This window comes from Kryptolebias marmoratus, linkage group LG9 (assembly GCF_001649575.2).
Source record: "Kryptolebias marmoratus isolate JLee-2015 linkage group LG9, ASM164957v2, whole genome shotgun sequence".
In the NCBI taxonomy this organism is placed as follows: Eukaryota; Metazoa; Chordata; class Actinopteri; order Cyprinodontiformes; family Rivulidae; genus Kryptolebias; species Kryptolebias marmoratus.
Window position 1 is genome coordinate 20,759,071 of NC_051438.1, and position 24,741 is coordinate 20,783,811.

General features: G+C 39.8%; 1 protein-coding gene and 1 long non-coding RNA gene across 2 annotated transcripts; both read left to right on the forward strand.

The window, feature by feature from the left end:
* The first annotated feature begins 777 nt into the window (after positions 1-777).
* LOC119617374 lies at positions 778-17,818 on the forward strand. Its single transcript, XR_005233603.1, has 3 exons — positions 778-2,185; positions 5,471-5,559; positions 17,645-17,818. It is a non-coding gene; the product is annotated as an uncharacterized LOC119617374 (long non-coding RNA).
* Positions 9,633-11,500, forward strand: sox3 (SRY-box transcription factor 3). The gene has a single exon (XM_017408043.3). It carries the CDS (start codon positions 9,866-9,868, stop codon positions 10,766-10,768), a length of 903 nt encoding a protein of 300 aa, XP_017263532.1. The 5' UTR covers positions 9,633-9,865; the 3' UTR covers positions 10,769-11,500.
* Positions 17,819-24,741: the final 6,923 nt, after the last annotated feature.

Consider the following 24,741-nt stretch of genomic DNA (forward strand, 5'->3'; position numbering starts at 1 on the left):
AAAATTAAACGAAATAAACATTTGAAATATATGAGTTTGTATGTAATGTATGAATATAATATACAAGTTTCACTTTTTAAATGGAATTACTGAAATCAATCTACTTTTTCATGATATTCTAATTTTATGACCAGCACCTGTATGTTGAGAACAATGTGACATTTGACCTGTTGTGTTTGCACTATTTCCAATTTACAAATGGGTTCTTTCCCATTTTCATTTACATTTTACTCACTTTTACAACCTTTCACATTTAAAAGTGGCCTTTTTTATTTTTTATTTGTTCTAACGTACAAAGCAACAGTTACAGTATATTTTTAAGTATATAAATTCATATTTAGAGACCGCAGTCAGAAGAAAAAGGCAGAGTGTTCATATGTCTGTTGCCAAAATATTTCACGAACCACTGGCAGAATTTTAATTAAACCTGCATCTGATTAAAATTTGGAGTTTTCAGCCAATGACCTTAAAAAACACTAAAATGATCATAACACCATTTTACAGATAATGACCAAAAGACTGGTGTAGTTGTAGCTGAGACTGATCCCCAACTCGTGTTGAGCACTTAGATAATCCAATAATCTAATTCAAGATGTCTGCCACAGCTAACTGGCTTTAACCAAAACCAAAATGACTATAACTCAGTCAATTATATAGATATTGGGCTAAAATTTGTTGTTTTAGTCAAAAAAAGTCATTCAAAACACATACTCCAAGTGTGCAATCTTGCAGTATTGCATGTGATTGTGCATGGCATTATTTTCTAGGTTTGACCAAAATAACTACAATGCAATTTTTTTTAACATTTGATGAGCTTAGTTTAAAACTCTGGCATGATATGAGTTCCTTCAAAGAATGTTAGGGTTTAACTTATTAATGTTTTTTTTTCTTTTTAGTTATGTTGTGGTTTTATAGGTGTGAAAGGCAAATTGATGGACTTATTTTGTTGTTCTACACAGGATGGTTTCAAATTCACACCAGCACGCTGCTCCTCCCACCCTGCTTCCTCTACAAGACATGAGGACACACAGAACATATCACTGGGACCTGCCTCGGGGCTTGCACACACAGACACACACACACACACACACACACACACACACACACACAGGGATACACACACTGACATCAGATGTATTAAAAGTCTCCCTATAGGCATCATCAGTGCTGTGATGCTCTGACATACAGGCATTGTGGGCATCTTAAATGTCCGTATCAATCTGCAGAGCTGTCAGCTCGACAATGACGGAAACAGAACACCATCAGCAGTGTCAGGCGGTATCATTCTCATCATGTGCGGCGTTAGAGAAATAAATGGCTCTCTGCAGGACGTTCCTCTGGATGTCAGCGAAGCCAGCTGGAACTTTTGATTTTCTGTTGGCACAAAAATTTGTTTCTTACACATGCATGCAGGTTTATTTTTGAGCTTTCTATAACAGCCTGAACTTCTTCCATTTTATAGTTCTACCCTGAAACATAATATTCCTTTTGAAAATGGATCTGATTGCATGGATTTCATTGCTCTACTTTTTCTTGGTAATGCATACATGCTTGTGACTGTCTGTGTGAGGGGATTGTCTTCTTCCTGCTGCACAGAAAGTATTATACTCTGCTCTCCAGGGATGGAAGCTGTTTTGTTTTTTAGCTTCTTTCACACCAGCTCTCCCTCTTTTTTTTTTTTTTAACACAATAGCCCCTCTCTTTGCTCACCCAGTGTGGCAACCCTTTCAAACGCGTAGCTCCAGGTCAGTTTCCTTGCCAAGTTTTGCAGCCTGCCATGTTGTCTATTCTGCTCAGCTATTTAAAAAAATGTTGAATATCAACAATGGCTTTCACTGGTGCATTGTCAACTTTTGTATGAAGCAATCTTGGCTGAATGAGATGGGTCCCAGAGCAGGGAGAGCTCAGCTGCAGCGTGCATTGCCACACCAGTGACTGCCCAGCACTCTCACGCTTCATATTTCTCTGCTGCACCCAGAGAGTTGCTTTGGTTGATGTAGTGCGGCTTCAGTGGCCAAGGCTGAAGTCGTCTGGGCTGAGGCTGCAGGCCCTGGATGTTCCTGCCATCTTTTTTTCTGTTCACAGTCCTGCTCCTGGGCCTGCTGACAGCCAGCTGTTGAAGGTGGGTCCAACAGAGAGACTGAAAAGCAGCAGCAGCAGCAGCCTTGGGACGAGTGAGAGCTCGGTGAGTGTCCTCAATTTTCTGGTCAGAGTGGGAGGAGGTTCGTAGTAAAGAGAGGAGAGAAAAGGGAGGGGGCTTGTTCAGGAAGATGGTGTAGGAAGCTTTGTGTTCTCTGAGTTCTGCTCTGTTCACACTCACTGAATTTGTGAAGCCATTGCACATCTTAACACTGAAAAAATAACTTTATTTTTAGGTGGCACCTGTTGGAACTCAAATGAAAAAAAAAATACTCTTGCTTTTTTCTCTTCTTTTTACTAAGATATTGTCAAACTATTCTAACATTTCAACAATGTCCAAAATCCCTCCACTTCTTAAGGTTTGTCCCGTCTGATATCCACACTGGATGCATCAGTGACTTTATGCAGAGCTGCGTATCTGTGCGTGAAGAAAAGGATGAAAGCAGGAATGAGAGCTTGCTTCCAGATAATAGTAGCTTAGGCTCTTTGTCCTGCTGTCAGCCAGGAGAGCAGCAAGGCTGGAAATCTCTCCAATGCACCGGCGACGTCTTGTATGTTTCATTGACATATCAGTCTGTGGGGCAATGAGCCGTTGCTTCTGCACCCCTCGGCACACTTCTGCTCTGAATTTGTGGATGTGTTTGGTGTGTGTGTGTGCGCGCAAATAGGCAGCATGGGATAAGAGGCTCTTAGCTGTGCTCATGAAAAACAAATATAAGGAGAATGTAAGAGTAAAAAGTTTTAAAGCAACAAAGAACAAATATAGTGCGATTTAATAAAGCATTTATACTTAAATTTTGCAAAATTATGTAATTTTTACAAGGATATTTAGTCTTTTTATGCTTTTTTGGAAAATGTATATTTATAGATAGATAGCAACGAAAAGGAGAAAACACATTTTTTTCTGATGCCAAAAACAACAATCTCACAAATATAATAAAAAAGAAGAAGAAAAAGCATTTGATTGTATCTCAGCTGTAATAACTATTTTTTTTATAAGACGCTTTCAGGTATCATTTAGTCATGTTCTCCTCTTTGCTGAAGCAAACAAGATGAATTTTCTTGAGTGCATTTTCAGACTTACAATAATCTAATATGAAACAACATATTTTCTGCAAATAAAAAAAATGGAGCTATTAAAATCCAAACATCCCAGCTTTCTCAGGAGCTGTGTTGTCCTCCGTCTCACCTCTCTGAGCTCAACCCAAAGCAGCAAGGTGACCAAATTCATCTCAGGCCAGCCCATCCATTATCTTGTCAACACAGCCAGCTTCCCACCTTAGTTTGCTCTTCTCCCGGTGGACTCACTTTAATGAAACACGCAATAATCACCACACTTATCTCGTCATCCTCAAGGTAATTAATATATTTAGAGGGCGATGGCTAACTCTTAATTAAATTAAGCCTCTTTTAATGAAACCTTGACTGGGACTAAATTTATGGCCGCTATCTGCTTTATCAAGTGCTTGGCACGCAACAAAGATTAGTCATTTTTGTCCCAAATCACAGCCAGATTGCACATTATGTTACTCGTGATTTATATATCAATTCATGCTTGTTTGTTTCTAATTTAGGATTTAATAAATTACCTCTTATAATTACCCTAACCTAGTTTTTTTCTTCGTCTTTTAAACCCCCCCCCGGTTTCTGCAATTAATGCCCACTGCTGCTCTGCTGTTACATATTCATTTGGAGGAGAATACAGATAACAACTTGGCGGCATTAATCATATTACAAAATTGGCTGTGTTTAATTAATTACAGTTACACTGCAAATTAATTGTGGATTCTCACAATATTATCTTAAACTAATGAAGGTTTGACAAAAAGATTGTTTCTTTCTTTCTTTTTTTTTAAAGCAGCTAGATTAGTGGGATCTTAATTATGACTAAAACAAAAGAGGGATGCTTGCATGCCGTGAGGCAAAACGTGACAATTCAGCACTTTCTTCCAAACAAAAAAACCAAGAAAGTTTCCATTGTTTTTGGAAAAAAACTGAACATGGCAATGATTCAGCCGATACATGGGAAATAATGAGTGCTGTAATTAGCTGGATGGGCAATAGCAGTGCTCAAATATGATCATCAAATAAAGAGGGGCTTGATAATGCCTTTCACATGTGGCAGGTTTAAAAGCAGCAGTTACTTAAACGCCTGAGCCGAGAAGCAGCTGCTGCTAAACTTGTCTCTTTTGTTGTGCACTTCACTGCAGGTATTATTTATAGTGCATCCTATAATCCTAGACAGAAAAAAAAAAAACACAGCAAATGAGATCTGACATGTTGCGATGAATGAAGAGTGCCCAGATTAGAGTCTCAAGTGTGACCTAGGCAAAGACCGGGCTCTAAAATTACTCAATGCAATCTCAGCCAGTGGTTTAGAAGCAAAAGCACATTTATTTTTGAAATTTTCTGCCTAATTTAACTTGAATTAAAATTAGCTTTCAATGGATGGGATCTTATAATTCAGTCATTTTGTTTTCTCATTTAACGCATCATATACCAAATGTCTGAATATGTTTCTTCTGATCTGCTCAGTAAAGAGCCTAAAAAAAATGACATCGAATGCCCAGTGATCGTATTAAGAACTGTTTCCACTCCTATTCCCCCTTGTGGTATAATTCCATTTGCTTTTAGCTTCATTAGCCAATAATCACACGAACAAAAAAAGATGCTTTTTGTCAATTACGTGAACTGAAGGGTCAGTGAGGATGAGTTTTCACACTGCTGCACATGATTATCTAAAGTGGCCTTGTAGCAGCGAATTAACCCCGAGCAGGCGCGCGTGTGTGTGTGCAATCAAATATGTTTGAAATGTGCATCCCTAAACGATAAGCAGCTTTGAGCCAAAGGTGATGAGGTGAGAAACTATTCCCTTGGCTGAGTGAGATGGAGCGCAGCGCTGGGTGGTCACGCCTTGTCTGCTCACGACAGTGGCGGGTTAAAGAGATTACACCGGGGTCTGTGTCAGCAGCCTTGGCCTTGCACACAAGAACATAATGAGGAAGGACATGCTTGGCTGCTGGGCAGGAAAATAAAAGAGGCCTGAAGTTTGAAGCAGCCTTCACGAGCAGCTAACATATTTTTCTCTCCTCCCCCCCGCCGTGTGTTGTTTCAGAGGAAGAAGTTGATAAGTAAGACATTCCTCTGAGTAAAATGAGCGTTTGAGTGAGGGGATAACACTTGTGAAGCACAATCAAAGCACAAATAACTCCCTGAGGTAGAAGAATGCAGTGTTCTCCATTTTTCCCGGAGGAAAGATGTGCAATGTTGTGAAAAGCTCTGGAAAAAATCAATGCATCTGTCCTCTGAATGTCTGTTTTATGTGCTAAAGGTTTGAGTGGCAGTCTTTTCTGTTATTGGATGAACTTCGACTTCCTCGTGGACCCAGAGTCAGGAATGATCTCCTGCATCCATCCAAACGTGAGTTTACCGATCCACTTGCTCTGGGTTTTGCAATGCCCTCTAAAGGCGACTAAAACTCCACGTGTGGCTGAACATTCAGAGAAGGAACTTTTCTTGAAAAGCTCTCAAACTTTTCAGCTTCTGGATTACAAAAATAATGGCGGCAGAGATTTATGACCCCAACTGTCACTGCCTGAAGCAAAAACATCACCAATAAACCAATTAAACAAGATTAAACTACCAATATATGTTGTTTTCTTTATTAAATTCCGCTGGAAGCTTAATTTCTTATAACTGTTATGGCACAAATATATGCTTTTTAACAGTAATTAATATATTTAAATTCATTTTGAAAATACAGTAGGATCCCGAGCCCAACCTTAGAAGCTTTTTTTCCTTCTTGAGAGAAACTATTCATCCTTTTTTGACAGTATTTCCCTAATTATGCACCTGTTTTATGCAAAACATAATTATTTAAATTCATATTTAATTGACAGGCTTGTTTGATATTTAATTGCTGTTCGAGTCATATCGAATAATTTAACAATTCATGTTGTAAGTTTCCAAAAGAAAGAACAGAATGTAATTTTATTTTACAAACTGTGGCACTCCCATCAGCATAAATATATCTACAGTCTGAAAGAATAACCTGTTGCTAAGCTTGATGTGATCCCATTCAAGACCTTAAGTACATGTTAGAAAACAGACAAAAACTAACAGTGTTTGTGAGAATGAGTCAAAGTGGTGACATGAAATCAGTCCTCAGAGTTCAAACGCTCCAACTCTGCGCTGACTTTCAACATTTTAAGCAGTAAAATGCAGCGTTTTTTTAAATATATATGTATAAATCAACAACAGCTTTTACTGTTCAGATAAGTCCAATTATCATTAGGACTACTAGTCCAGCTTTGTGCAACAAAGAGGTGATAACAGCGACACTTTGATTCCTCTAAATGACCCGTGAATATTATTTTACCTGTGTTGAACTGGGAGGACGCAACCATTCAGGGCGCACAATGGGAACAGCAGACCGTGCGTAAATTGCATCTTCATTTGCATTCCTGATCCAAAAAAAAAAAAAAAAAAATGAGGAAGAAAAAGAAAAAAAAAATCATGCAAATCTTAATGAGACAGTCTCTATTGTGGCTGTAATTGAAAAGCTTTTCTTTGTTAATTACTGTTTCTGAAAAGGGGCCCGTCCGCCGGTCACTGAGCTGAAACAACAAGAGTTACTGATTCTGGAGGTCGGGCGCCTTTAAAAACGGACAAACTAAAATTACATCATTGTAATATTACTGTAGAATTTCGAGGTTCAATTCGGAGAACGTGTTTATTTTATTTTATTTTATTAGGACATCACCGAAAAGAAGAAAATAGAGACTTAAAGCTTGTTGAAGCAGCAGATATCAGGAGGGGAAAAAAGTCAATAAATCACGAGTCTTTATCAGATAATTGGAGCTGAATTGCAAACGTGTCGTTTATTATTAGAAATGAACACATTTGGTCTTAATAAGCATGAGAGTTTATTTGCAAGCTGCCAACATGAGTTTAAATCTTTTTGTGTTTCAGGTTTTTTTATTTGGTAATAACTGCATTTTATTTTTACTAAAAGCCTTGGCTGAAAATAATTTACCCTTTTATTTAATCTTTTAGGCCTGTTCTTCATCCAAATACTGTATTTCTTTGGGTTTTTTTGTCAAATATATCAAGAAAAATACATGTTAAAAATGTAATAAAATGTCTTAAACTTAAGAAAATTTGAACCACTTTAGATAAAATATCACCAAATCCCATTTATTTCTCCAGCAGGTGTGGATAAAATGAGAAAGAAATGGGTTTTTTACTCTTCGCGCGCTGGTTTATATTTATTATTAGTGTTATTATTAGTGGTAATATTATTAGGGATGATGGTTCAGGTTCGCTCCCACATATTTCCCGACATTCCTGGGTGGGACCCCGCCGCCCCCCCCAGGCTCGTTGAGTCTGACTGTGCTGGTGGTCCTCCGGTCCTTAATTAGGAAATTAGCTGCACAGAGGCCCTCATTATCAAACTCCAGGTTACTGCATGCTGGTTTTTTTTCTTCCTCTCTCTCTCGGTCTCTCTCTGTCTCTTTTTTTTCTCCATCCCCTCTCTGCTACCGGTCAATTTCCATAAGCAGATTACAAGCGGATCAGTATTGAGATTTGGGCAGATAAACAAATAACTGGTTCCTGAGAATCAGATGGCTACTAATTGGACCTTAGTTTTATTGCTCCTGCGCTGTTTGTCACGCCCCATTGAACGGGAAAATTAAATCCACGCACTGATGTCTCTTTTTGGCTCAGGCAAAAGGAGTCTCTGAAATACCTTTTTCTTTTTTAAATTCCCGTTAGGTCATATGTGTTTGTGCCTGATTTGAAAAAAAAAAAAAAAAAAAAACAACTAAAAAAAGACTGTAAATAGTGTCACTTTTTTCTATATTGGTGGAAGTTTGAGGTCATAATCTTTTTCGATTAAATCTGCTCATCATTTCAAAATAGATAGGGTATTTCTAAAGTGGTAAGTTTGCAGCTTTTAAGTTGCTTTTTCATTTTTTTAAAATGCCATTTTGTTCATGTTCTGTTAGAAAAAAAGAAACAGTTCAAGTTTTTATTATTTATCAAATAAACTTCTATTTAAGTTTTTATTATAATAGGTTTAAACTTTTGTTTTGTTTTCTTTAAAAACCAAACAAAGCTGAAAAATTTGTTTTCGGCTACGTGTATTCCCCGGCCCGCCGCGCCGCAGAGGGCCTTTTTTATTTTTTTATTTATTTATACAGTAGCTGAATTCTTATCTTGGAAAGCTCCAGGAGGTGAAAATGCACATACCAGAACGATCCCGGAGGAGCTCCTGCAGAAACTCGGGCGCTAAATGCTCCCTTTCGATGCTCCATTCGCTCTCAGCAGGTGAGAACTTCGCCCTGTCCGGGTCCAGGTTTCAGGAAGGGGGGCCCCCAAGTCGTTTGCAAGGCGACACATGCAAATGGAAGGAGCCACTCCGACACACTAATCGGTTCTGATAACCATTAACACCTCGGAGGGGGAAAACAAGCCAGCAGAGACGGGAGTCCCAGCTGAAGTTTTCCTCAGGGGCCGCAGAGATGGCCTGGCTCCTCCACAAGAGGTCGTTGATGTATTAAAAGTTTCACACATAAAGTGTCCTTGAACGCAGCACAAACGCGCCATATCATTTATTATTAACTGGATTTAGACTGAGCTCATCTCAGGAAATCAAGTCTTGCTCCGAGGAGTTCACCTTTTTACATTTGAAATCTTAAAAAATGTGAAATTAACGCGGTTATCAGTCTGATTCTGTTTTATCCCGATCTGTTTTTTTCTGCGCGCCTTAAAAGGAGAGATATCATTTCAGCTCAAAGTGAACATTTTTGAAATTTAAATGCTGACAGAGAATCAACTTTTACAGCTCAGAAAGTCTTTCAGAAAACTTTAGATCCGAAAGCCCGAAAAGTTTCAGGTGAAACAGAAAGTTTTGAAAGTTTAAGACAGAGTTCAAATCCATTCTTTTATTTGGGTTTTTTGGGAGGTTGTTTGCTTTCAATTGGATCAAAAAGTGAAACATGTTTTTAAAATAATTGACTCTTTTTAAAGTTGGTTGCTCTTCTTTCTTCTCAGTGAAGGGATGTTTGGAGTTCTGACACTAGAATAAATGTAATCAGTACTGAAACAAATCTCAGGATCTTCTAATCCTGACTTGATCTTCAGTCTGCTTTTCATTTAATTAAAGTTCAGTCTTGATGATAGTTTCTATCAGAATCCTAATATCTGAGGCAATAATACCCCCAAAAAAGTCATTTTGGAGGATTTTTTTCGTTAAATAACAAACCCAGATCAGTGTATTTCCATCCATCTTAGATGTTAAATGCTGTGAAATCTCTGCTCAGGTTGGTAAAGTGCGGTTCAGAACTTCTTCCTTCTCTGACGGACCAAGACGCGCGCTGCGCGCTCCGGTTGGACGTGCGGAGCTGCACGCTGATTGGCCGCCGCGTCCTCCTGTCAATCCACATCACATGGTCCGGCCTCTGGGCCTATTAACACATGAGCTTGGAGAACAAGTTTCCAGACTTGTGTTTCAGAGCCGAGAGGAGCGGAGCGGACTCTCAGCGGACTGAAACCACCTGCAGACTCGTTCAGCCGCTTTACGCACAACTTTTGGTTTCCCCCCCACTCCTCTTCTTCACATGAGACCGGTCGGTAGGACATCTCTCTGACTCTTGGCTGTTTTCTGAACTATTTTTTATTTTATTTTTTATGAGTGTGTGAGTGATCACTGAAAGCCGGCCGAATGTATAACATGATGGAAACCGAGCTGAAGACCCCGCTCCCGCAGTCCAACTCGGGCTCGGCGCCGGGCGCGAAGAACAACAGTGCCAGCGACCAGGAGCGGGTAAAGCGGCCGATGAACGCCTTCATGGTCTGGTCCCGGGGCCAGCGGAGGAAGATGGCACAAGAGAACCCCAAAATGCACAACTCTGAAATCAGCAAGCGGCTCGGCGCTGACTGGAAACTTCTGACTGACGCCGAGAAGAGGCCGTTCATCGACGAGGCCAAGCGTCTGCGCGCGATGCACATGAAGGAGCATCCGGATTATAAATACCGGCCCCGCAGGAAGACCAAGACCTTGCTCAAGAAAGACAAGTATTCTTTGCCCGGGGGGCTGCTGGCGCCAGGAACCAATACCGTCAACAACTCGGTGTCGGTGGGGCAGCGCATGGACGGTTACGCGCACATGAACGGCTGGACGAACAGCGCGTACTCGCTCATGCAGGACCAGCTGGCCTACCCTCAGCATCACGGCATGAACAGCCCGCAGATCCAGCAGATGCACCGGTACGAGATGGCGGGCCTGCAGTACCCGATGATGTCCTCGGCGCAGACCTACATGAACGCGGCGTCCACCTACAGCATGTCCCCGGCGTACACGCAGCAGAGCCCCAGCGCCATGGGCCTGAGCTCCATGGCGTCCGTGTGCAAGACCGAGCCCAGCTCACCGCCGCCGGCCATCACGTCCCACTCTCAGAGGGCGTGCTTGGGGGACCTGAGGGATATGATCAGCATGTATCTGCCCCCCGGCGGGGACAGCGCGGAGCACTCCTCCCTGCAGAGCAGCCGGTTACACAGCGTCCATCCGCACTATCAGAGCGCAGGGACTGGCGTCAACGGGACGCTACCTCTCACTCACATCTGAGAAAGAAAAGGGACTTAAACTGAAAAAGAAAACAACAACAACAACAAAAAAACGGATACTTGAACTTTATTTGGTTGCTGCAACAACGTTCAAATGTTTTGCTTAAAAAAAGAGAAAAAAAGCCCACAATTATCTCAAAATCTTTCCTTTGAACTGGAGCGAAGCTGAACGTTGAGCCCAGCAGAGAAACCTGCTGAAAGTAGAAGCAATCAAGTCGTGTAGAAGAAGTGGACTTCTATATTTTAAAAAAATAAATGCCATATTTTCTCTCTTTGAAAAGGCATGTGGCCCCATGAAGGGGCTGGTGTATTTCAGAAAAGCTGGATGGACAGTTGTTCATAAATGTTTACACTTTATTTGTAGAATGTCAGTCGTTCTCCACTGTGTCCAAAATTTTTGTAGTCTTTTATTTTATTTTTTTTTTCTCAACTCGAACTTTAGGGTAAATGAAATGGAAGACTGTGCCGGTCGCAAAAGCAAGTTTTTATTTATAGTAAGACTTTTTTTTTTGCTTTGTTTTCTTTTTAGTTCAATGTTTTGTCACGTAAAAACATTCAAAAAAAGGTTTTTGTTTGTCTGTTTTTTGTAAAAAATATGTTCTGTGATGGATTTTTTTGTCAGTGACATGTTTACTCATTATCCTGAACGAAAAGGTTTATTTAAACTGACGTTTCTACATATTTTAAGACCATCCTCTATTCTTTATTGCTGAATAAATTTTTACGAAACGTATAATTTGTGACTCTGTGTTTTGTGTGCAAAGATCAGCTTTAACAATATAAATGTTTGCCTTTTTTCTTCCATGGTGCATCAAATTTATGTAGGATTGTTAAACACACTCATTTTTTTTATTAGGAGTTAAAAACCAACCAACAACTGAATTTAAGTTTTGTGTGCATTCACAAAATGTGTCTTTGTGGGGTTTAAAGACCAATTTGGTTAATTTCATATCTTAAATAACTTCATATTTCTTAAAAAAGAGTTAACAATTAATGTAGAATTAAAGCAAAATTTTACAATAATTTTAGCCTAAATGTAGCTTTCATTCATGCAAGTTTCATCTATTTTTAACAATATTAATATAGAGAAAATAATATCATAAAGGCCAATGGTTTTAGAAATTATTTAAGTAAAAATTAGGTGCACTGTTGTGCTCGTAAAAATTTTTATTACATTATTTCTTTGAAAAGGTGTTTTTGGTGCTGCTTTCAGGTGATTATTCTGTTTATTTTCAGACTTCCACAGATTCTTAACTTATTTCAATATTAGTTAGTTGAAAAACTGCACTTTATGGTACAAGTTGCATAAGTTTGCATCACTTTTGTTGTCTCACTTTGAATCTTGTCCCTAAGTTTGGAGCAAAAAATTACTGTCACTATTTCACATTTTTAAAAAACAAACTTGAAAATCTAAAAATGTGACACAAATAAAGGAAAAGGTTCTGGTTTAAATTGGCTTAGTTTTCAGAATAGTGCTTAAAAATGATGAATAAACTGTATTATCACAATGTAAAACGTCAAAAAAAGTTTTCTTCTTTGGGGTAATATTTATGCTACCCCAAAGTATGAACACTAAGAGTATCTGTATGAATGTTTAAATGAATAAATTTAACAAAATGTTAGATAAAAGCAATTGTTCTATATATTATGATGCGCACATGGTGCACATATGTTTTTAAACACTGTGTTAACTTGTTCTTCTCAGACTAATCGGTCCTAAAATTTTCTTAACACTCAAGACACATTAATCCATGTTAACGTTTATTAACAAACTGAACAAAGTTTAAAAAAAATGCACAGCATGTTCAGAGCTAACTGTGGCTGAGACTATAATACACAGGTGTAAGGGGAATGGGTTGGCCCGCTGTTGCAGTCAACTGTACAATAAATAAGCTCTGGTCACAAAGAAAGGCCGAAGCAGCGTGGCCCTGCTGGCCTTCCCACACTCCCTGCAGGACTGGATCCATAGCTCAGTGCAGCAGCCTGGATTAGCCCCACGCACCTTTGTGGAGGAACAGATTATCCAGACCTCCATGCATTTACTGACGGGGTTTAAGTCACTCTAGCGTGCCAGCAGCCACCCGTCACCTAATCGCACCCTTCAACTCTTTTTTTTTTTTTTTTGGAATTAAGCAGCTTTTTTCTTCCTGGTCCTTTGAATTGTGTGGACTGGGCTTAGATTGGGGATCATTTATCAAACTGCAATAAAATGATCTGCTTCATAGATGATATTTTTAATAAAAACTCCTAGTTTGAGCTTCCAACATTAAAGTTTCTGCCTACCAAACCAACACCAGGGCGGTAGAATTCTGTTCTGTAAAGTTTAATTCTCTAATGCCTGTTTAGAACTCAAATTAATGCGAGGTTTCACCTTTCATACTGATTATCCTGGCATTAAGACCATCTGAATTTGGTTCCAAACTCTTTGCTCTCCCCTCCCCTCTTTGCAGAGTGCCCAGAGGGCCTCTCTTCCCTGTCATGTGGAGCTCTGTGCCCACTCAGCAAGTGCAGGCATATCCCACTTCCATCTGCCTATGACCTCACAGCCCCCTGTTTGTTTAACCCCCCACTCCAAAAACTAACCTAATTATAGCCCTGTAGAACATGGATTCAGGAGATTCCCAGCGGATTTTGCCGCTATCTATGCGCACATGAAGAGGAACAGAGGCATTGCCACGGGCCACGTTTCAGTCAGTCTTTCCTCATATTATGTCAGAACATGTTCTACATCATGTTAGACTACACAGATAAAAAGGTATTTAACAACAACAAAAAAGTATAAGTGTGCTCAAAGTGTCTCTTTTTACGTCAGTGTGATGAGTGGAAAACTCATTAGATAAATCTGGCTGACAGACAGACGGTTGTGACATCATCAGCGCTCCTGTTCGACCTGCTGGGCGACTTGCAGCAGGAGCACACCTTCGACTCTTGATGAAATCTTCGTCTCAGATCTGGAACCTCCCTCTGATGTGCAGATTAGACAACGTAGTTTGGGTGTAACGGATAAACGCACGAGTGCTGCGGAGGATCGCACCTATGACAGATTCAGACTGTATTGATTTGCTTTGGCTGGGATCCTCATGGGGCTCTTTGATCCAAGCCCGGGGGTGGGTTGCTGCAGGGATGACTGTCCAGCCCTGTCCAGAGTGGAGGGACCTGTGTGAGGTTCTGAGATTGACAGCAGAGAGCGGTGTTTGAGGGTGTAGAGGTGCGGGGGCTGGGGAAGGGGGTTAATCTCCCTGAACTGGGGCAGATGTTGTTAACGAGCTTCTCTCAGGTCGACTCCCTGCGTGGGAAAATGGCATCAAATCCTCCTGGGGTCAGGGCTTTTGGGTTGACCCACCGAGAGCCATCCCTCTTCACTGCACCGTCCCCTTCATCCACCATCCCACCCACCCACTCACTCTCTGACAGCACTCACCAGAGACGCTAGAAAATCACTTTTGACCATTTTTTCCACCTTCCGTCTTATTAAGTTCGTCTTCAGGTCTGAGCCTGAACTTTTGTTGCGTGATGGCGATGTCTCATTAGTGTTGACTGTGGCTGGATCACGGTGCCTGACACAACCACAAGGAATGCTGAGTGGGAAATGCTTCAAAGAAAAGCATGCCGCTGCTCAACAACATGCATCCGCCCAGCTCTGAGCTACTTGTACTTGTCAAATAGAAAGTAAGTTAGGAGAATTAGGGCCTTATAGACTTCCAGGTGCCTGAGTTGTCATTTGAAACATCTCCTGCAGAATTCCTGGCACCTTGAATTGTGAGCATGAAAGTTAGACAGTTTTGCTCTTTTAAAAATATTTTAAAAAGTCTTTCATGTAGAAAAAAAATGATAGAAATACCACCTTTTTAATTCGTTTTTTCTATATATTTTGACAGAACAAGAAACAATGTACTGCTTTCAATTTTTCAGTCACCTCAATCAAAAACCTAATCGTTTTTCTTACTGCTTGACAAATTTCAAATATCTTTTCCACAAAGCTGAACAGAAGTGAGCTACAAAACATTCACAGAAAACACTGAAATTCTTGGTTTTATTCTTATTATTATTATTTTTGACATTAAGAAGTGTGGAAGTCATCCGTGTGTTAAAACCCTAAAAAAATACCTCACTCAGATAAATGATTGTTGGTTCAAATTGAAATGGATGGAAAAAAAAAAAAGCATAAAACATCCAAAGTGCTTCAGTCTGACCTGGAACAGTCTGAAGTGGTGTTTTCAACTTTTACCAAGAGCTGAACACTGAAACAAGCACAGATCAATAAAAAAATCAAGGAGGACACTGCTATTGAAAGAAAATGCAACAATACAAGATTGACAAGTGTTAATAAATCAGCTACCATCTGTCAAGGATAAAGTTGAATAAACTTAAGACAGTAAGTAAAGTAGGGTTTATTGAGGATTAACTGCATTAGTTTGATAACAGCTGGCTGAATGCAGCCAAGTATTTAAAGAAGACTCAACTTATAGTAAAGCACGGCGGTGGTTGTATCATAATGCAGGCTTGTTTTGCTATAAATGTACAGAATCAATGATGAAACTGGGAAACTGTTTTATAGTTAACTGTGACACCAAATTTACATTCAACAGTACAAAATGCTATGAAAAGAAACATTTACTTTTAAAAATATTTCACTGGCCTAGGGCATAAATCAAAACCTGCAGGTTGAAGAAACTTAAACATTTCTGTAAAAGGACATTTTGAGACTGTAATTACTACTCTATGCTTTATCTAAAAAAGGGTGCAGCTAGCAGGTAGTATATACTTTGTTTGTCCAATGTGCTTAGAAATATTAAAAAATTCAGATTGTGCAAACTGATCATTTTGATTTTATTTACCAAGATAAAATAAATTCATTGTTTGGAGGTGCTAATTATCACTTTAATTAAGATTTCATTTTGGATAATTTATTCAGGTCTTCTCTGTTAAATGATGTGTTAGAAAGAATCTTAAATGAAGGAATGCAGTGTTTAATATTATTAGTCCAGGGCAAGTTTTAGTAGTAGTTTGGTTACCTGCCAGATTCTGCACAAAATATCAGGCTGAACTTTATGAAACAGGAGGTCACAAAGGTCAACACAACAAGTTTTTAGAGTTTGATTACTTTCTTTAAAACTGCCAACTCTTTTTCCTTTGGTGTAAGTTGCCCTTCCACACACAGTATCTTAGTGTTGTTTTTAACAACTTTCAAGTAATCAACAAAGAATTCTGTAAAAGTAATTTTTGTTTGCGAGAAGCATCATGTTTTTCGACCTATGTACAGCCTGAGCACACTGTACACAAGTTACCTATGATGTGGCTTATTGTCATCAATCACATCCAGAATGGGCATGTCTCCGTTCCATATCGTGTCAGCGTGCCTGCTTTAGGGTTTATCCAAGCTTAGATTTTAATGCAAAGGTCATCCATTAAGGTGTCTGACTCTGAAGGCGTGTTTACTTTGCCGCAGCAGGTGTGTGTGAATACGAGACTTGTCAAATATGAGTCAGGATTACTGTCGCTTTTGTCCCAAACAAAACAAATACAAATCACACGAAGAACTGAAAACGGGAGGAATCTGTTCTTTTTACTGCTGCCCGCTCTGCAGATCCTTTGACATTTTGTTCGTTTGAGCCTTTCTTGAACTTGTTTTTGCTTGTAATTGCGGTCGTGTAAAACCACACGGGTGCACACACATTCGTAGCAAACAGGCGAGAATGAAACAGGATTAAGAGCCTTCTTCCTGAGTAACTTGTAGTGACAAATAGAATCGAAACGATTGGTTTAAATGTGAAAAGCACAGGCACCAATTGAGTCACTCTAGTGTGAAAGTGTAGCTGCTGCAGATGGTCTCTTTCTGTACCACTTTATTTATGAACACTGGAGCATGTAGAGTTGCTTGTAATCTGCCGAACTATAGATTTCTGACCTTTCTTGTGACCCGTCGAGGAAAAATGGGGCTGATATATGTGAGCTGATGTATGTAGCATGCTTTAGGGACAGTAAAAAGAGTATGGAAGACAATGCAGAGGAGCCAAAGGGGATAAGGACTTAAGGCGATGACAAGGGCCGAAGATTAGGCCTCTCATCTAGGCCACAGATATTGATTAGTGTTTGTTGAGGACAGTGAGAGGGAACACAGATTGACATCTATACAATAGCTCCACAAGAGACTCTCTGATCATATCCCGATTGTCAAAAACCATGTTCATACCCACATGTGACCTCAATACCTATAAAACAAATGCTCCACATGTTGAGAAAGTTAAATAATCCAATAGCTTTTGAAGTGAAGTAGATTTATTTTCTAGGTTAATTTAAGAAGACTTAAGACTGTTTGTGAGTGTGTGTGGTTTTAGGGAGAGCAACCCTGGGAACACAGGGGGAGGTAGAGCACGCTCAGCTACGGGTCAGTCCTGACTGACTCTGTCACTTATTGATTAGTTGCCATGGAGAGTTAGTCAGGCCATCTTTCCTGGAGGTGTGTCCCTGAGGGCCAGCATCGTAGCCCAGATGAGCCTGTAGAGGCTTTGTCTGCAGGGGGTTGAGTGTGTGTGTGTGTGTGTGTGTATGTGAGAAAGAGCTTATGACCTCACCGACTCTTACTCATGCTTCCTTCATCTTCATCCCTCCTTTATATGACCCCACTTTTACTTGCACTCTAGTTTTTGCATCCATCTCTCAAGCAGACTAACTCAGAGCTAATTTGCAATATTTTGGGAGGAAAAAAAGGAGCCTCAACATTCGGTGCTCCACCTCCTCCCAGGGGACCTGCAATAAAGAGGATTGTAAACAAATTGTCCAAACTTATTGAGCTGTGAAATCCCCCTCATATCCAGGGATTTGCCTACTCTTATGATTCTCTCTCATGTCTGTTTCTGTATTGTTCCTGTCAAAGCTGAAGAGGAAAGCGGGAGCCGGAGGGAGATGGGCGGTGAGGGCTCGGCGGTGCCAACGATCCACCTGCAGAAGCTAACGACTCTGGTGTCAGCCGAGCAGGGGACGGTGATGGTGCCGAACTTCACACCTAACAGGTAGAAACATACAAGTCAAAACAAGGTGAGATGTTCAAGATGAAAAGTGCAAATACAAGCGTGAGTTTACTTGACAGCCTTCTGTTTTACACCAGTTTTCATGACGCCAAAGCTGATTTTTATCACTGTCGCCCAGTTTGAAATCAAAACACAATTGATTGCCAACATTTTTTTTCAAGCTTTTGGACTTTTTCCTTAAATAATAGTAGCAAAATTACATTCACAAAGTTAATTATAAGAAGTTAATTGCAAGAAGCACTCAAAAAACAATCATGCAAGTTCATGCAGCTCCCAGATTATCCAGTTTAGGCAGACAAGTGCATCACAAAACGACTTCACTAGAGTCTGTTTTTTATAAATTCTAAATCTCACTTTTCTTCATTTAATGTTTTAGATACATTTGTACACCTATATATTCTCTGATGTGGTGATTTGCTACTACAATTAGTTTTTTTTGTGTCCACAACAAGTTTGATTTCAATTGGACCTGTTTGCTGTTTTATGTGGCATCCTGAGAGTCCTGGGAGTAAGTTGGCAAAAATTAGGGTATATTATTTAAAACAAGTTTAAACACCCAAACCTTTGTGTTTCTGGGTACAAAAGAAGTTGTAACAAGAGTTTTATGTGTGTAATTCTCTGAAACGTTATCTCCCAACTTTTAGTTGAAGTTTCAATGAAAGTTCGAAGCAATGACTTGGAATTCTCAATCGACCATCAAAATAACGCAAACTTTTTCTTCTTTTGAGAATATGCGCACAAACTTCTTGTCCCCGAAACTTGACGACGGGCCCCCACTATCCCTCCCTGATATCACACCTTGGATGCATAAACATGCCTGTGCTCCACACATCACTCCACCCCGGGGGGGCCTGCATGGCTTTAGTGCCGCACCGTGACACCAATCAGGGAGATGGCGGGCTCCTTTGTCATGCAAACACCACTCGCTTCTTGTCTTATTCAAATGTCTGCCCTCTCTCTTTCTCCTCTCCCTCACTCTCTCAACCCTTGCCTCACCCCTTTCCCCCTTCCAACACCCCGCCCGACTTCAGTCTCTCCCTCCTTCTCAAGTCCAAGTAAATCCTCGCTGAGAGAAGAGGGAGCCTTCAGGCCTGAAGCTGCTGAGGCAGGCCTCTCTCTTGGGGGTCAGCCTGAACCTCAGTGCGTGGGGCTGTTTCCAGGCCCAACCAAGTCTACTTCATATTCAAATGTTACAATCAGGCCCCTGACCCACAGGGGGGCTCTTTATGGTTGCGGCTCCAGGTCGTGGGGTCAAGATGGTGATTTAATAGCTCAGGCAGAGGTAAAAAGTGGGGGAGCAAACTGATTTAGGGGATGAATGAGTAATGAAAAAGCATTTTTCCTAAGTTGTCATGTAAATTTCAATCCTTATTCAAGGATTTGTGAGGCTCCCTCCACACAAGAGACTTTCCTCTCTGGCTTTCTAGTGGACTTTAACCACTCAGAATTAAGAAAGTCCATTTTCTGCTCCCACTCTTGACTTGTGCTTGGTGTAAACAGTAGCTGTTGGTGAAGCGGACGAGGCTTAGGGATGGAGATAAAGGAGACATTAAAGAGTCATCATGTTAGTATGGTGCCACTGAGTCTCAGGTGTCCTCAGACTCTTGAGTGGCCTGTTATTCCTGTCCTCATGGGCGTGTTCCCAGCTCTGCAGCTTGAGTAACATAGGCAGTATTCAGTGTTTATATAGGTTTGGGTGACAAAGATGGAGCTGGATTTGACGTGGTCTGCTCTATCGTGAGTGCAAAGAGATGGATTTTATTTGTCAACAGGTGAAACTGAATTTGAGAGTCATACCTAAGTTGTTTACTGATTTGACTCATTTCAACAAACCCTCAAAATTCAGTTTTATTCTAAATGTCATTTACTACACAGCTACTTTGAAAATAAAGTTACTTTCAGTGGCCTTTTTGTACAAAACACAGCAAGTCAAGACCAAACAGAGAAAAAAATCAGAGCAACATTTCATTAAATCAAAATAATGGCTTACTAAAACACAACAACATAAAGGTAAAGACAATTACATTTAGTAAAAAGTGAAAATATTTCAGGATATACTTTAATAAGTTGTAAAACAAAATATTTTAAAAGAATGCAAAGGCAAGCAACGGCTGCAACTTTCAGATAACACAATGAAAAGTCAGAAATCAACATCAAAACTATACACTAAAACAACTGCAATGAAAGTATTTTAAAGAAAATATCATAGCAAAATGGAAAAAAATAACTTTTTACACCACCAAAGGTCAGAATAGAAGATTCTTCTAAAGCAAGTTATGTAAACCATCTGAGTAAGTTAACCCTGAGTTTAGGGAAACTCCGGAGAGGTTAGTGAAATTCTGAGTCTATCGCAATGGTAACAGACTCTGAAGTAAGCCTGTTCACTTCCAGGTTTTCTAAAAGTAAGTATCAGTGTTCCTCCCCCCTCCTAAAGAAAGCTGTCTGACATGAGTTGTTCAATTTTAGCCAATCTGACTGATACAAAACAGAATTACTCCATAATGCCTGATGGTGGAAAATGATTTTCACACTCAGATTGGATGCATTCTTATACCTAAATTATTTATTGTTTGAAAAATATCACTTTTTTTATCACATTTGCTCATAAAGACATGTAATTCACATTCATTTTGTTCTCTTTATTAGCCACAAATACAAAAGATAAATTTAATTTCTATAATTATTCACTACTTCATATAAATGTGGGAAAAGATCAATAACAATGTACATGAAATAAAGTTCTTGGGTACGTACTGTACCTTCAGCTGTACTTGATAAGTACGTAGTGTACTTGGTATTGATGTTCACAATCTTAACTTAAGGTTAGGGTACTCAGAGTTGATTGACCTCATTGTATTTAGTCCTTTTGAAACCAAAAACTGAGTTTGTTTTATGATTTCCTGTTGTTAATTTAATTTTCTTGAAATTCTCTGCTTACACAGTCTGACCTCAGGGTAAATTTATTGGGACATCCACTTTTGAGAAGATTGGCAACTGTTTTCAAGGTTTTCTACGCAGAATATTCTTTCCCAATTAACTTAAAAGCATACACCAAACTAATAGGAAAGTGCTTCTTTAATGGGTTCCTCCTTGTGTTGACACACACCAGAATGCAAACTGTCAACTCTCCTGCTTTCTTTAAAGGTGCTCACACCTGCTGAGGATCAGTTAATCAAGTACATTTAATTAGCAGCACCTGGCTGCTACTTACACTCTGAATTCCTATGAAAGGATATAGGATGGGCTTGTATTTTTACACAGATTTTTTTTTTATTTTTTTTTCATAAATGTTAGAAACTGTGAAATACTTCATGTAATGCTGATCATCTGATGTTTTGTGTCTAAGTTTAAGACCTAGTAAAGACCATAACTTTTTTTTTCATTAGGTGCCTTCCCTTTTAGTCAGCTTGGCAATGCCCCGGGTAGAAGTGATGTTGCATGGATGGAAGGAGCCTGTTTTTTAATGGAGGAGGTGTCACTTTAAATCAGAGGTAAACTATCAGTGCAATCTAAGATTAGGGTGTCATTTAACAGTTGACAACATAAATCTGCAAATAGACAAAAAAAAAATAAAATATAGAAATCACCTATTGTTTAGCAGACACCCTGTATTTTATCATATTCACACTGACTTTATTCATCACTTTTAGATTTCGGAAGTGAAACAACTTTGTTTTGTTTTCATCAGTCACATGGTTTAGCCAGTTTAGCTTCTGGATCTGAGCAGGGCATTCGGCTGATGCACACAGCTGATACTCTGCTTGAAATGAAGTGCAAACTGCACCCATCCAGCTAGATGCTTTATCGCCCAAACTGCAAATGGTGTGCAGCCACTTTCTTGAGACATTAAACTTCAGAAGTGAACAACAATGACAAAGCGTTTTACCATGACTGTCTTATCTTTTGTGTAAAATCCACTTTACACTAAAGACTTTTTTTGATAACATTTTGTGATTTTAAAATAATCAAATGTCAACAAATTTCCTCACACCAAGGAAATATTTTGCTCCAATCTTATTATTTCAAATGAAAAAGTTTAACAATATAAATGACAAGCCTAAATAAGGATTTTAATTGATTAGCTTTGAAATAACCACACAATAGTTTCCTGGTTTTTGATTAGATATCTGATCTTTTTAATCTAGAGTTTTTGTTTAGTTATCTGATTTATTTCTAACCCCTTATCTGTGCTAAAAACCACATTGGAAGTGAACACATGAACCCATTTCAGATGTTGATGTGGGGCCTCTGCAGGGCGAAGTATGGCAGACCTCAGTAGGCACAGCTGTAGCGTAAAGTCATTACTGCTCCTCTGCTGGTTCAGAAGAAAAGGGCCGCTCCCGCCACATGGTCAGTCTGCCACTCCTGTCTGAAGCCACACACACTCGGATAGACCTGGCAGCGCCAGGCAGCGCCGCTTGCCGTTTGTGCTCGCCTTACTTGTGACGGGGCAGTGGAGCAAAACAGAAAGGTGTTGCAGGGTAGACATGGGACGAGGGTGGAGGCAAGTGGTGAGGGGAAGGAAGGGCAGTTGTGGAGGTTAAACCAGGGTAGGGGGGCTCTGTTCCTTTCCCCTCTTATCTTCCGACTGACCATTCTCTTTCCCATCCCATCCCCTCCTCCACCGCTGCACCCCTGTATTCTCTTTTGTGGCCCGTGCACCTGCAGCCCTTGAGTCTGGGCAATAAAGCTGAAGGATTTGTCTACTGGAGGTTGGAGGAGAGGCAGGGAGGGGGAGATCATTAGACAGCATGGGAAACACAAAATCAACAGGTTCAATCTGTGGTTGTTTAATATAGTGCTATTCCATATTCCACAGTGATGGGCTTGACATAATACAGTTTGACACAAAAAGAGCAAGTTTAAGCAGATTTGCACCATGTTTGGGTTTGTGTCATAATGAATCAGTTTGATCATAAAGACTCATGATCCCAGACTGCTTAGAGTTTGTAAGATGAGCAAATTGCAGCTAAGAAAGACCATAGCTTTAAATAGTTAACCTTTCAACTATTTTTTTAAATTTTATGACAGTACTTCAGAGTTTCAGCTCTAGAAAATACTCTCAGATTCATCAAAAAACACCAAACAAGTCCAGGTGGAGTTTTGCACATTTCAATAAAAAGTATCAAAATAGTAAGAAACAATAAAAAAGAATATCTAATTACCACAAATCCTTAAGCCTTAAAAAAATAATATTAAAAAACATTAAGAATATAATTTTCTCAAACCTGCCCCTCTTAAATATTAAGCCTTTATTGACTGTATTGTTTACTGTTTCATTTTCTTATTGGTTTTCTTGGACATTTCATCAAAACTGAAACTATCTCATAACTAGATTTTTTTTCCTTGGCATATTTATTAATTTCTGACAAATCCAATATAAAGCTTAAATCAAAAAGGCAAAGAAAAGTGTTTAGGGACATTGATTTTAGTATTTTTAAAAACGTGGGATGGAGAGGACAACTTACAAGTTTTTTTTTAGATTTTGAAGTTAAAAACTTTGTTCTTCAGGTGTCATAAAGCAATATTAATGTAAGCGTGCAAGTAAAAGTAAAAAGAATGGTCAAAGCTGAAAGAGTTCAGTTTGTTAGGAATGTATAGGTGAAGCTGAAATTGTTCTGAGCCGTGTTCTGCAGAGGCTCTGCTCAATTCCCCACCTGTTGTAACGTTATGTTCAGTCATGTAGAACTTTTCTCTCACCAGTTGCATGCCAGACCCCCCACATTGTAAATCGTCGTGAAGGGAAAAAGATTCAGCTCTTTCAAAGAGCGAACGCGAAGGCAGAGGAAATCACTCTAAACGGTCTTAATTCTGCCATTAGACGAGAGAAAGCGCTGTGGGGATTGGCTGGCCCTCTGCTCCATATTCACAGGAGCAGGATGAGGCTCGGAAGCCCGCTGAGAAAATGGTGTCGTAATCAGAAGCCGGCAGTTCTGCCTGATCAGGTACACTAGGCCCTCTTCTCGTTTCCTCAATCCCTCCTCCTCTTGCTCCTCGGTCCCCTCTCCACCCCCTCCCTCCTGTAATTTCCCTTCCTATCCCTTGCCCCGTAAGGAGATCCTAATAAGAGTTTGGACGTACTGGGCTCCTCTTATGTGAAAACCTGGCAGGAGGGAACAGAGATGAGGCCTAAAGTTGTGGTGGGGGGTGTTTAAGCTTGAGGTATATGGAGTTGTGGTGGTGGGATGATTGGGGTTGGTTGGGGGGTTGAGGGTTTTTTTTTTTTTTTGTTCCCACATTTGATTATTCAGGTTGGCTGAACTACATTCTAAACCCATAAAATTCGTATCCCCTCTGGGGAACCATTTGCATATATTTCAGAGCCCCCCCCCCCTTCTCCGACCCTTCCACATCCCCACATCCCAATTCCCCTTCTTTTCTCAGAAAGTGAAAGAGAGGGTGAAGCAACCGGGCCTATCTCGGCTTTAAGATGTCACCGTGGTGTGAAATATGGGCGAACAAGCAGGGTCTTTGAAACCCAAACTAACCCCCCCCACCACCACCACCACCACCACCAGCCTCTGAGCTTCTGCCACACACTTTATAGGTAGTCATTTCGATGACATAAAAACCTGTAAAAAAAAAATCATAAAATAAGAAACAAAACTTCTACTATTTCTTTACCCTTATATCATTGTTTTTTGTGTCCTTAAATTAAAAATTTGTAAGCAAAATTTGTCTTCAGCTGCCAGCTGCTTCATGTGTTTGTTTACCAAATGAAACAGCCGAAGTGACTGAAAATAAGCCAACAATGATGGTGCCCGTGGAAGAGCCATTTGTCAGACAGTTTTGATGTATTAGCACATATTTAAACTCAGATTTGTTAAGTAAAGTATGCAGATAAAAATGCTTTGTTTAGAATGAGTGTGTACCTGCATTTTAGAATTGCGTATCAATATAACTGGAAATGACCTGGAGTAACCTTTTTTAAACTGTGCTATTT